This window comes from Rhea pennata, chromosome 4 (genome assembly GCF_028389875.1).
Source record: "Rhea pennata isolate bPtePen1 chromosome 4, bPtePen1.pri, whole genome shotgun sequence".
NCBI classification, from domain to species: Eukaryota; Metazoa; Chordata; class Aves; order Rheiformes; family Rheidae; genus Rhea; species Rhea pennata.
This window is the reverse complement of record NC_084666.1, coordinates 15585528-15598366: the sequence shown is the minus strand read 5'-3', so window position 1 is coordinate 15598366 and position 12839 is coordinate 15585528. Positions and strand designations below refer to the sequence as shown.

Genomic DNA, 12839 nt, shown 5'->3' with positions numbered 1-12839 from the left:
TTTAAAAGCTTGTAAAATAAAAATAAAAAAAAATGTTTTATTTTTCCCTGAATAGTAACCTCACCATTGTATTTTCCAGGCTTCACTTAAAGCCTGCGGAGACTAAAAATAATAGTTAAAAGTTATACGGTTAAACAGTATACTGTATTTTATTCTTAAAAACGTTTTGACAGAGGCTCTCTTCTGGTAGTTATTTTTAAGAGAAAAAAAGTTAAACAGCTGCTGTATTAACTGTATGAGGTTTTCCTAATGGTTATCGACTTTGGGATTTATCTTAATAAATGTCTTTGTTCTTCCTATTTTCTGTGAAATGAGATATATTCTACCTTCAATATTATGGAAAACTGTACTATAAACATTAGTGTTAATAGCTTAGTATTTTAGTCCTTCACAAATTAATGCCTGTGGTAACTGGATGATTTTAAGCCTGTTCTTATAAACAAGGCCTTACTGATGTACAAGGAACAGTAATATGTGGCAAAAACTTCACATTAATCAAGGTAAGCAGTATAAATGTGGTGTAGGAATCCCCTGTTAGACTAAAAATCTCCAAGAGAAAATCTCTAGAGCCTACAAATTAAAGACCTCCAATATCATTTTAAAATAAAGCCTTTTATGTAGAATGAGAGCATTTTTTCAGTTGATAATCAAATGACACTATTATGCAGGCTTACTAGATTTGCAAATTTACAAGTTTTTACAAGTCAGTTGGGTCCCTTCCTCAGGAAATCGGTTTAAGTTTTTTTTTCCTGTATTGACTCAAAGAGCCTAGTTGTCCTTAAATCCTTCTGAATATATTTGCCTTATAATTTGACGGCATTGAGTCAACACCCTTATAGGTACTGTAATGCAATAAAAAGAGAAACTGTTCGATATAGTTTCCAGTTACCTTAGGATCAGATTTGGAGAAATTGGAATGTACACAATAAAACCTGTGCAAGGCTTCAGTTCCAAGTTGGTTGTAAGCAACTAGTGCTTTTCAATGTAAAATACTGTTTGAAAATTTTGCCTTACTTCCAATAGGCGTATGATGGTAAGAATGAAAACAATGCATACAACTCTTGAAATAGAGCATTTCACTGTTTTTATGATTTTCTGAGCCATGTTTTTGTGAAATTGAAAACTCCATGTACAAATAACTGAATGTTTTTACTCAGTTTTTTTTAATATAATGAATAATTTTGCTCCACCGTACTCTGCAATAAAATTCTTTATAACTCATTTGCATTTTTTTCTTAGAGAAAAATATGTAGCTCCAGACATGCTTGGTGAACTCTACTTTTATTTTGTAAGAGCCTTTAGATTACATTGGAATATTCAGTATATATCATGCTCGCAAACAGAATGCATGGAATGTAGCTCTGTCTCAGATTTTGTATGTCGTTAGTAGTAAAGTCATTGCAAGCTGCTTATCCAAAAAGGCATTTATCTTTTACTTTGAGTAAGAATTTATTGTATGTGATCATACAATTTAAATTATGATTTCATTTTAGTTTTGCAAATAAAATCTGATGTAATGGGTTATTTTTCTTTTGGCAAACGAGGATAAAAAAGAAATAAACTTCTTTATATATGAAGAAAAAGATTGTAGCCGATGTGTTTCCAATTAATATTTTCTTAGAAAGATATAAATGAATAGGCTCAACTGTAGTAATTTTCCCCTTTTTTGTACTTATCTTTTAGTTGATTTGGAGCACATGCGCACAGTGAAAGTTGACAAACACCAACGATTTTGTCAGGAAAACAATTTCAGTAGCCATTTTGTGTCAGCCAAGACAGGCGATTCTGTAAGTAAGAAAAATAATCCTTATAGATTTCTTTTTGTAGAAACCTATTATTCTGAACTGTGATGCAGCAGTTCAGTTGTACTCCACATGTCAAACCGTTGAGAACTTTGGCAGCTACAGGTACTTTTTGCTTGCCTACTTCCATAATAAATGGAGCTTTGTGTGTATGTATGTCATGTATGTTCTTTATTAATGTGAGTATCTTCTCATCAGATTTGAAGTTTGAGGTATAGATTTTAATATGAAAATGGCCTGGCTTATCTGTCAGCTTGAGAAATCAGGCCAGCTGGATCTCCTCTTGCTGTCAGCCTGTAGGTAAATGTATTCCTTTGTTCTGGGTGAAGTTCTGTCTATAGACCACCAATATATAAACTTTCAAAAGTTGAAAAAGCGATGAGACCTTATTGCAATGAAAACTTTTAATATGGGTTCTGAGCAAAGAGAGACCCTCCCTTTGCACATTTATTGGAATTTGAATACATTTCTCTTCGTAATGCTTTACAGAGCACCTTTTTGAACAATCATTTGCCCCTGAACTGTCTGGGTTATTTATTGTCTTTGGAAGGACATGGAAGAAAAAGTCCTTTTTTTCAGCTGATTGTATCAGGCAACTTGTATTGTTTTGTTTTGCTTGATATCTTTCATGTATTTAATGACTTTGTTACTCACAATTAAAAAAAAAAAAATCTCCTTACTGTTACTTATAACAATATAATCTTTTGTATTATTAAATAATAAGACTTATGCTCAATTATATGGAAGTATAATTTTGTAACAAAAATGAAACCACTGGTTATTTTAAGAATGAAAGGTCATTTACTTTTGCAATGGACTGCCTAAGTTTATAAGGTATTATTTACTGTATAAAGGTCTAAGAACACTGCCATTAAAAATGCAGTGACTCTTGACTGTCCTTGTAGTTTGTTAAATCTGCAGGCATGGATTTTTCTTTAAACATTTGAAAATTCTGACTTTTGTGCTATAAACAGAAGAAAAATGCATCTCATTCAGTGAAATGTGCATATGAAAAAATGTATTCCTTTTTCACAGAGATAGTCTTTTTTGAGAATTCGTAATAGGCAAGGTAGTAGCTCTCCAAAGGTTTATATAGTTAATATTACAAATGATTAATGAATCTTTATTATGTTTTTGTATTGATTCATGAATTATAGCAGCACTCTTTATGTACTTGTGTGTGTATATTGTCTCATTATCTGCTGACAAAAGACGATGTGAGGTATAGTTTACGATAGCTCATTTTTAGTTTCAATATGGACTTAATTTAAATTTCACTGTTGCTGCATGCTGGCATTTCAAAATGTTCCAGAGCTCATTTATTTGGGTAGTTCTTCAGGGAAGACAGGGTACTTACTTTAGACGGGGCAGTCCATTGCTACTGTAGATACAGACTAGAAGACTGGTGGGATAGGCTGACACTGGACCAAGTTGTTAGAGAAATGATTTAGAAAGTTACTACAGCTTTTGGGTTGTGCCGTTAATTACTTGCTGATTTCTATTTTAGATGTAAGAAGAGTTGGTGTGAATGACACTTTTTTTACTTTCCATAGAAAAAGATTAAAAGCACTTACCATCCCCAAGGAAAAACTTAGTAACTGCCCTGATGCAAAGCATATTTTAGATTGTGAGCTCAGTTGCACAACCATGTAGATAGAAGATGTAGCTTTACAGTGGTTCAAGTGTTCAGCAGCAGTACTCGCTTAAGCAGCTCCTCCTTAAGATCTTTTGTGTTCTCTAATCTGATTTAAAATGCAGCTGCCTAAACAGTTAGGTTGGTGGACTGAATTGAGATTAAGTGAAGGAATTATTTAAGATAGCCTTGCCACCCAATGCTATCTGTCAAACTGTGGCCAAAGTCCAACTCTGCTAGGCTGCTGTGTGCCATACAACAAGTTGTTTCCCAGCTATTGCTGTTCAATCTAACACTTAAAATGTTTTGTAAGAATCTTCAGAAAAAATATATCATTGCTTGGCTATCGTATTGCTAATCTTTTTAAGTGTTTGCAGTAGAGGTTTTCGTGATGTTAATGCACAATTCTGTTCTGAATTTCAAAAATCTGCATCTCTTGCACAATACACTGGTAAAAACATTTTTGTGCTAAACATTAGTGAATACCCTTATTCATATTTTATGGCACTGAGAGTAGTATTTGAGAGGTGAGTTGTGTAAAAGCTTGTTTAAGCTTTGGTCTCTGGAGGCAAGGCAGAAGTGTTGCCTAACAATCTAGCATACTGTTCATTCCTTGTACCATTGTTGAGTTATTTTTCTCTATTTTTAAACAAAATTGAATGTATTGGATGAAGTTATTTTCAGATCTGTTTTGCACAGGTCATAATTTTGTATATCTCATTGTTTACAGTTCAAGAGTGGTTTGATGTATTTGAAAGAACCTGGAGGATGTCTGTTTTTAATCATTTAAATTAAATTGAATTTTTTCTCCATAGGTCTTCCTATGTTTTCAGAGAATTGCTGCTGATATCCTTGGCATCAAATTAAACAAAGCAGAAATGGAACAATCACAGGTGGTTTTCCACAAATACATGCTTTTCTTAAGTATTTTACTTAGTGTGTGTGTGTGTGTGTATATATATATATATATATATAATATATTTAAAAAACCTAATTGCAAATAAATAACTTTCCTTTAAAGCAGGCTGCATCTGTTGTTCTGGAGACAGTCATTAACTTTTATAACAGCATTTGTGTGTAATCTTTATGTATCCAGCATGGTAAACTTCCTGAAACAAGCATATATATGTTCAAAAAATTAGAAAAAAAGGTAGTTCATGAGATTTATTTGTTTAAAAATAATTTCCAAGAATTTCTTTGCATACTAAAACCTCTTTCTGTATCTGTATATACAGGTACTCTTAAATATACGTTAATGTACACTGACACTGGAAATGTCTTTACAGTAATTTTGTTCTTGGTAAATTCTTTACACGTTTAAAAATTTTTTTATTTTAGAGCACTACAAATTTAAGTAACAGAGGGCAGGAGCTTCTGTGGGTGGGAATGTTATAAATTGTTCATTGTAGGCACTTAGAAGAAACAATATTATTGTCAATCACACAAGACAGTCAAGAATTAACTGTGAAATCCTGTGATTGGATGATCCTGGATTTTAGGTTTTATTGAGAGTCTGTATAAGGTAGAAAGAGAGCACAAGTCTTTCCTAAGTAATGACTCTGCCCCAGAGAGGGAATAGTGAGTTTTAAAGATTGCTATTTGCTATTTTATTGTGAGGTGCAAATGGGAAATGAATCCTGTTTTGGTTCAATATACCCATTCTCAAAAGCAGCAGACCTAAAGAATCATGCGTTTGGCTGCCTATATTTCAATTCCCTGGTTTCTGTAATTATTTTTCCTCGTTGTTCCAGTCCCAAATAATTTCCTCCCAGAGCAATTTCAGAGTTTCTGCCCTTGCATTTCTTGGTTTGTTCTTTGCATTATGGGTTTTATCTTGGAAATTTCCTAATATTTCCTCTGTTGTAAATAAGAGCTGAGAGGGGAGAATATTTCTCAGCAGTAAATGGGAAGGTCATCTAGGAGATCTTTCTCTATTCTCTTATATTAATTTGTGGTGAGTTAGAAATGTGAATATAATTATGCAGATTTGCTGTGAACACATGGCAAAACCCAGTTGTGTGTCCTACTTTGAACTGTAGAAGAGTTTTGTTCTGTTTTTTTTTAAAGAAGATTTCCTGCTGTTCAGTAATTGTCACATGCAAAATAGCTCTAATGAGCAATGTTTTATACCCTATTGAAGAAGTGGTGAAAAGATGTTCTCAATATTTTTTACTTTAAACTGGAACTATACTAAATTGAGGTGTGAGTACTTGCTTACCTGTATCTACCAGAGTTGGAAAGCACTTTGTGTATATTAGTGAATGTTACGAGAACAAAAATGTGATAATTGTTCAAATAAGCAACGAAGCAAAAGGTTTTCCAATTAAAACTCCTCTTCCCATACCACCCCTTCCCTGTTCCTGCTTTCAAAAATAATTTTCCTGCCAGGAAGACTGTTTAGGTTTAAACCAAAAGCATTTTACAAATGCAGTTTCAGAAACCTCGGAAAACAAAGATTACACTACTGAGGCAACCCTTACTGTAGCATGAAATTTGAGACTACAATACAGTTATTTTAAATTTACTCCTTAAACCAAAAGGTGGCTATGCTAGTGGCTTAGTATCCTGGAATTGCTAGTTGCTACTATTATTAAACAAGTCCCCCCAAAATAAGTCAACAAGTTTATTACAAAAAGCAAAACACTTCTTATGTACAGCTTGGTGTCCTGCTTCTTGAAACACACAATAAATATGTAATTTCTGAAAGTGTTTCACCACGGCAATGTTTACAGTCTGTGTTGAATTGGTCAAATAGAAAACTGTATTGCAAACAGTAAAATGGGGAACTATACTTGGGGTGCATACCTAACAAGCAAGGCAAAAGAGCTTTGGAAAACTTTAAGTTGTAGGTAGAAAAATTCTGCATGTATCTTTTCAATGCTTTTTCTCTAGTAAGGCACCATCCATCTATTATTCTGAGCTGCATGATGACTTGTGTATAAATAATTTGTCACCTAAAGAGTTCTTTAATTTTTCTTTGATTGTTTAACTTGCACTGGAACACCAGTCTTATGTTAGGTCAGTCAGTCAGTGTTGTGTGAGAGGAAGAAAATTTTTCCTCTTCTGATGATTTGGGTGAAAGTTTTGGATAGGTACACAAATATGTTAAGTTCAAAAGAAGATATGAGAAATGGGACAGCGTTTATATGGAACATTGTAGCTTTCTAAAGAAAGCTTCTTTAAGTAAGCACCTATATATAACTCTGAATCAAGAACACAGAACTTTGTGTTAAATCAATATCAGCTTTAAGCAGACTTCTTTCTACCTTAGTATTATAATTTCAATCCCTAATTTTGTTGGAGATACGTGGGTTAAGCAAAGTTGATATTATGCAAATTGCAGTAGCAATAGCCGATAGCTAGATCATTTGCATAAATTAAGTAGTTACTGTAGCCCTTGCACACTAATGTGAATTCAAGCTGTAGTGGTTTCAAATACAAAAGAGAACCCTAAACCTGTAAGTGGAGTTGGATAGAACAGAAACCTCACTGTCATGTCATTCAGGTCCAGCAGAAGTCTCTACACGGTGAGATACTGGGCATGCAGCTGAAGAATGAGCACTGTAAAGCAACTACCAATCTTTCCGAGATTCTGCTAATGAAGCATAGTTTCAATCTATTCTGAACAAGTAAGAATTTAACGGGATAACATTTGCTCCCTTTAAGAGTGCCATCTTGAGTGGGCAGTAGGAATTTCCCAAAATTAAATCAGTGAGAAACCAATGGAAATTGTTTAGAGCTGCAGTCAGTATCTGAATATCGTTGTTTTATGGAACTGAATTCCCTAGCCCTTACTTAATATAGTAAAGGGAAAGTCTCTGCATAAGATAGGAGAAGAAAAGCTTTAATCTTCATCTCCTCAGAGAGATGAGTAGAAGGATGTTTCTTGAGAGGAATCTGCATTTATTAATCTCCGGTGGAAAAATGTAACTGAAGTTATATGTGGATACTATATCCCCAAAGTGTGGAACTGGTCTCTTGGCTGGGAGGAGGAGGTGTTAGTTGATTTTTATTGTTAGGGAACTGAAGTGGTACATTAGAACATAGAAATGTGGAGTTGGTTTTTGGTTTACCACACCACAGACATTTTGTATGTCTGTGACAGATCACTTAGTGTGTCTTTTGTATTTGTTTTTTTGTTTTCCTCCTTCCATCTACAAAGTGGATATTAGGCTTTCTTACATTGTAGAACAGTTCTGTGAATGTGTTTTTTAAGAAAAAGGAGAGGAAAAAACAAAAAAAAGCAAGCAAGATTCATCCATAAATCAATAAACATACAAGCGTTGACTTAGATTGCATGTTTTAACAAAGAATAAAATACACTGTAGTTTTACAAATGTGCTCTATTTACATCTGTGGTTATCACAGATTACCTACAGAATGGTAGAGGCTGGAAGGGACCTCTAGTGCAACCCCCCTGCTCAAGCAGGGTCAGCTAGAGCGTGTTGCACAGGATCACATCCAAGTGGAATTTAAATATTTTTTCTTTGAATTTCAATTATTTTGTGTAATATGAGGATAAAATTAATTTTTTTGATTTTGAAAAGTGAGAAAGTTGCTTGAAGACATTTGTCAGAGAACATGAAATATCTTCAAATGTAACACATTTAGTCAAGGTAGTAACTAAGGATAAAATGAAATACTAAATTTGTGTAAATCACAGATAGGGAAATGCTGTGACTTATATTTTATTATGTCTTTTTTCATTATTACTGATTGTCTAATACTCTGAATACACTTCAAAAATATTTCCATCACCTGTGATTTTATGCCTGAAGATCATGTTTCTCATATTTAATTAAAAAAAAATTTTTTGGAAGGAAAGAAAAAGCAATTGTCATGGTCACTAGGAAGATTCTGGAAATGATTCACGTGTAGTTAGAAGTAATGGGAAACTAAGCATTATTTTAACTTGCATGAATTTGTGGGGCTTGATTCAGGAAACATCATTGAACTGGAAGAACTGTGGCAAACTTTGACCGGATGGATATGGTTCCTGGTCCGTTTCTAATCAGCAGCTTAATTAAGTTAACTGATAATTAAGTGCAAGAACAAGCCTTGGGAATGAAGTTTTTACTACATGTTGTTTTGTAGCAGCTTAAGATGTTAATGCAAACCAAGCTATTTGTTACTGCCCTTTTGCTGGAATTTATCGCTTCCAAAGCAGAATAAGAAAATGGAAGATGATCATGTGCCTTGGCTGCATCAGGGTGAAGTTCAGCAGTTTAGCTTAAATGGCTGATGAAAGTTATTCTTAAGTGAAGTTGCCAGATTTTGTGCTGAAGCGGATGAGGTGCAAGTGCACGTTACATTCCACCAGCTCTCCTTTGGCAGCAGCGGTCGCCAGCAGAGAACTCGAACAGACATCTGGGGGCGGTCAGTTTTTAAACTGTCTCAGCTAGAGCTGCTAAATCTTGTCTGTTAACGTGCTGAGATGACTGTTAATCAAACCTTTATTTAGTCAAAACTGTGGGGAAACAAAGGAATAGATTACTCTTTATGCGTGCCTGGAAAGTAGAGAATGTTTTTGAAGTGGAACCATTCCAAAATAAGTCAGAATCTGCAATTTTCTTATTTTCAATCCTCAGATTGTGCTCTCTCTCTTAACTCACAAGGGTCTGTTGAAATTTAAGGAAATAGATCCTTTACTAATCAAATGTTTTTCTTTCTATATTTTTCACTTTCAACCATAGTATAAAAACTGCGTGGGGTGCAGCTTTGTTCCTTGGCATTGGCAAGAGTTAGCATTTTTGTAAGGGATATATAGTTTTCTCATTAATTAAATGACAATTTAGTAAACCACAGTGTGTGTGCGCGCTAGCTTTGTACAATAAAATGTTTGACAAATATGTTAGATTTTGAATTCAGAACACCTGCATGTATTAAGTGGATTTCTTCTGATTGCTGACAGTGGTTTGAACCTTGGCATTGATATGCCTGACCTCCAAACTGATACAAAGATGCCCAAGTGTGTGTTTTTTTTTTGTTTTTTTTTTTTTTTTTTTTTTTTTGGTTTGTTTTTTTTTTTTTAATACTAAACAAAGAAATATTGCAGTGGTGTTTTTCTCCTACTCAGCTGAAATTCCTTTAGAAAATCCAAGTCATTTATGTTAGTCAGTTCGCTGCTACAAAGTGACTAAACATGGGTCACTAACTCAATCCTGTGTTTACATGATAGGATTTAGACCAATGGTTTGAGGAACAATTAATTGCCCACTGATTGCAAGATTTTTTTTTTCTCAACTCTAGTCAAAAGATTGGTATGAAGAAACTAGGTCCTGTAAGGTCAGATAACACTGTTTAATGCTAAACCTCCATCTATCGCCTTACATGGTATTTGGCAACCTTTTGCTTGATAACATCAGACCAGGAGTCTAGTAAATCATGAGTGTTGTCCACCAGATAAGATAATATTGATCATGATCAATTAAACTCAAGAAAAGTACATCAGCAGCTAATAAATCCGGATCCTTTACCAGCCAGTTTGATCACTATTGCTTGTTTGGCATAGAGGTTTTATTTACAGAAGTAATCATTAATATATACTGTTTATATATTCATATAATCAAATTTACTAGTATTTCCTTTAAAATAATAACTTAATTTGATTTCTCCATTCATTTTTATCTTAATATGTTGTGTAAAAGGTGAAGTATTTATTTAAGAAAACCGATTAGATTTATACCATATTTCATAGCAGACCTCCTTTGTTACTTTATTCTAATTGTTATATGAATTTTTCTCCTCTGTACTTACCATACCATTAAAATATGAATATTAATACAGTATGTATGTGTTTAAGGAGGAAAAGGAGGCTTTTTTGGTTTTATATGAGGTAAAGTTTTGGTGAAGAAAATCAAAGCTTACAACAAAGCTTACATATAGTGTATACATGTGAGCTTGCTCATTTATTTAACTGGTTTTGGAATAATGTGTAGTTATAATGCAATAATTATGCAATGGGGAAGATGCATGCATCATTTTATACAGTTATTGTATTGGTTGGTGGGAAGCTGATTAATACAATGTTTACTTACCTTAGATTTAAAGGAAGAGTCCATTGTCATCTTTTCTTTCACTGAATTGTCTTCCTTTTTATCCTGTACCTTCTCCTGTCTGAACTTCAACATACTTTCATTGGTTGCACATATTTCACTTTGGTGCTTTGAAAAGGCATGCCATTGAATACGTTTGAGAAGCAACTCTGATGCTAATAGGGAAGCTTCAAACTGGGCATGTTTTTCTTGTTCAGCATAGGACCTGAAAAGAACTGTATTTTGGTTTTGCTTCTGTGTTTGTCATTTTATGTCATTCATTCCTTCTTTTCAACTACTGATTAGAGTTTCCATTTTTTCTTTCTCTTTTGTTTTTACATTCTTCTCCTTGCTCTCTATCCATTTTGTTGATACATGAATAACAGCATGTTGTCAGGGCAGAACTAGTGAGATATCCTGAAGAAGATAACCAGCGTCACAACGCTTCCAACTGCCAGAGCAAAATCTGTTCAATGCAGTAATTCAGGTATTGATGTAAAAGTGTTTTTTTTTTTCCTGTTTTGTTTCCCCCCCCCCCCCCCGGTGTATTGCCTTTACATGAAGTAGTAACTGTGACAGTAAGTTCTGTTGGAAAATGTATTTTATATCTATAAGCAGTAATAGCATATTAGTTTGGAACTTAGTGCACCATTACATAATACATATTTCTGATAGCCAGTTAGTTCATAGAAACCTTGTAATATTATGCATTCATACATTAGGAAGGACTTTCAATGCTGAATATTCAAAATGTTACATAGCTGCTTCAAATAGAAACAGACAAAATTAAAATCTTATGTCTCCCTTCTCATATAAGAGAGATCAAGCGTCCTGTCAAATGCTTTGCAAATAGAATATGTAACGCTTGTTGGAGCTGTAATAGAACATAAATGTTTATAGTATGCAGAGGTTTGTTTTATATTGTTCTTTAGTCTTTCTTCCTATCAAAGCTTTTCTGAAATATGATTGTTTTTGAAACTTGCTTTGAATTCTGTCCTTATTTTCCTGTGGAGGGGTTGGGGCAAAGAGAGAAAAGCAAACTTAAAATTTTCAATTACAGTATAGACCTTTATTCATAATGCATGCAGTAGTCCTTACAAAACAAAGTATTTCCATTATTATTTCCACACCAAACAAATTTCATGAAAGAGAAAATGCAATCTTTTTTTTTCTTTTTTTTTCCCCCCCCAAAGGAGTTCCAGTACGGTATTAACCCTGTAAAATTGTCATGAAAACTTCCTAAGTCACTTGGTGCTTAGGATGAGTAAACAGTTAATTAGAGTAAGAATTAGCACCTGATAAGACTTTTTTGTAAGGTGCTGAAGAAAGCTGAATTGTCTGTTCTTTTTTTTTTTTTTTTTTTCCTTCATATGTGATACTAGCATACTTATTGAATGCTTTTGGTTTGTGTCTGATTATTGCTGTGTTTTCTTTTGTGACAGAGAGTGGTGAAGGCGGATATTGTCAACTACATTCAGGAACCTGTGACAAGAACCGTTAATCCTCCTAGAAGCTCAATGTGTGCAGTTCAATGACTATATTATTTTTCTCTGTGTTGATACCTTTGGCAGCCCTCCTACCTTGACACAGGCTCCAGGATTGCCAGGAACTTTGTTTTAACAGTGACCATTGTTGCAATGCAAGTAAGAGTTCCAAAAAACATGTTGCACCATTGTATGTTGAAAAGCAGCAGGCAGTCTTCTGACTGGCCAGGTTTCAAACATTAGACCACACACTTTGGAAAATTAAGATCTATATTCTTTTAAATTATGTTTCAATAAAGCAGAATAATTGTGTTTATACACTTCCTCCTCTCTATTTGACTGATACTGGAATTAAGTTGGATAAGAAGTCCTGCGTTTTCAATAATTTTAAAGACACCACTGCTGTTAGGTATTTTGCCAAAGCATTTTATCTTTTTTATCCCTTCTGCCTCCTGTGATCTAAACTGACACTGAGCAAAATGTAACTTGGAAAAGCTGTTGCTGGAATAATGTTGAGCAAGTAATATATTTTATCTAGGGATAATTTGGAAAGTATTCCATTGTTATATATATTTATATATAGTGCAAAATGTATAAATTGTATCCAGTAAGAAACAGTGCTTGAAATAAAGCTGTAATATGAAAATAGTTACTTTTCTGGAGTCTCAAGTTGTCTCCATGGATGCTCTGAAGAATGCTAGTGTTTTTGTGCATTTTTATTACCACATCAGCATTACTTCCTGCAGTAGATATGCTCATATATCTTCATGAATATGGATGAACCTCAGTTTGGCAGTTTGTGCTGTTAATGTTGAGTGATATATTCAGCATGCATTAGGAACTGTTGATAGATCAATTAGGATCAGTCGTTTTTAATAACTGACTG

The 12839-nt window shown here is 33.9% G+C and overlaps 1 protein-coding gene across 2 annotated transcripts in view; it reads left to right on the top strand.

Annotated features, from left to right (window-relative positions):
- The window catches only part of RAB28 (RAB28, member RAS oncogene family), a 66053-nt gene extending 53452 nt beyond the window's left edge, over positions 1–12601 (top strand). Inside the window, exons 5-8 of one of the 2 annotated variants that reach the window (XM_062574571.1) lie at positions 1684–1787; positions 4251–4328; positions 10856–10956; positions 11912–11999. In XM_062574571.1, the coding sequence (XP_062430555.1) occupies positions 1684–1787; positions 4251–4328; positions 10856–10951 (278 nt within the window). In that variant the 3' untranslated portion in view covers positions 10952–10956; positions 11912–11999. Of the gene's footprint in view, positions 1–1683; positions 1788–4250; positions 4329–10855; positions 10957–11911 lie in introns of both variants that reach the window. The other variant, XM_062574572.1, reaches the window with a different exon arrangement.
- Positions 12602–12839: the final 238 nt, after the last annotated feature.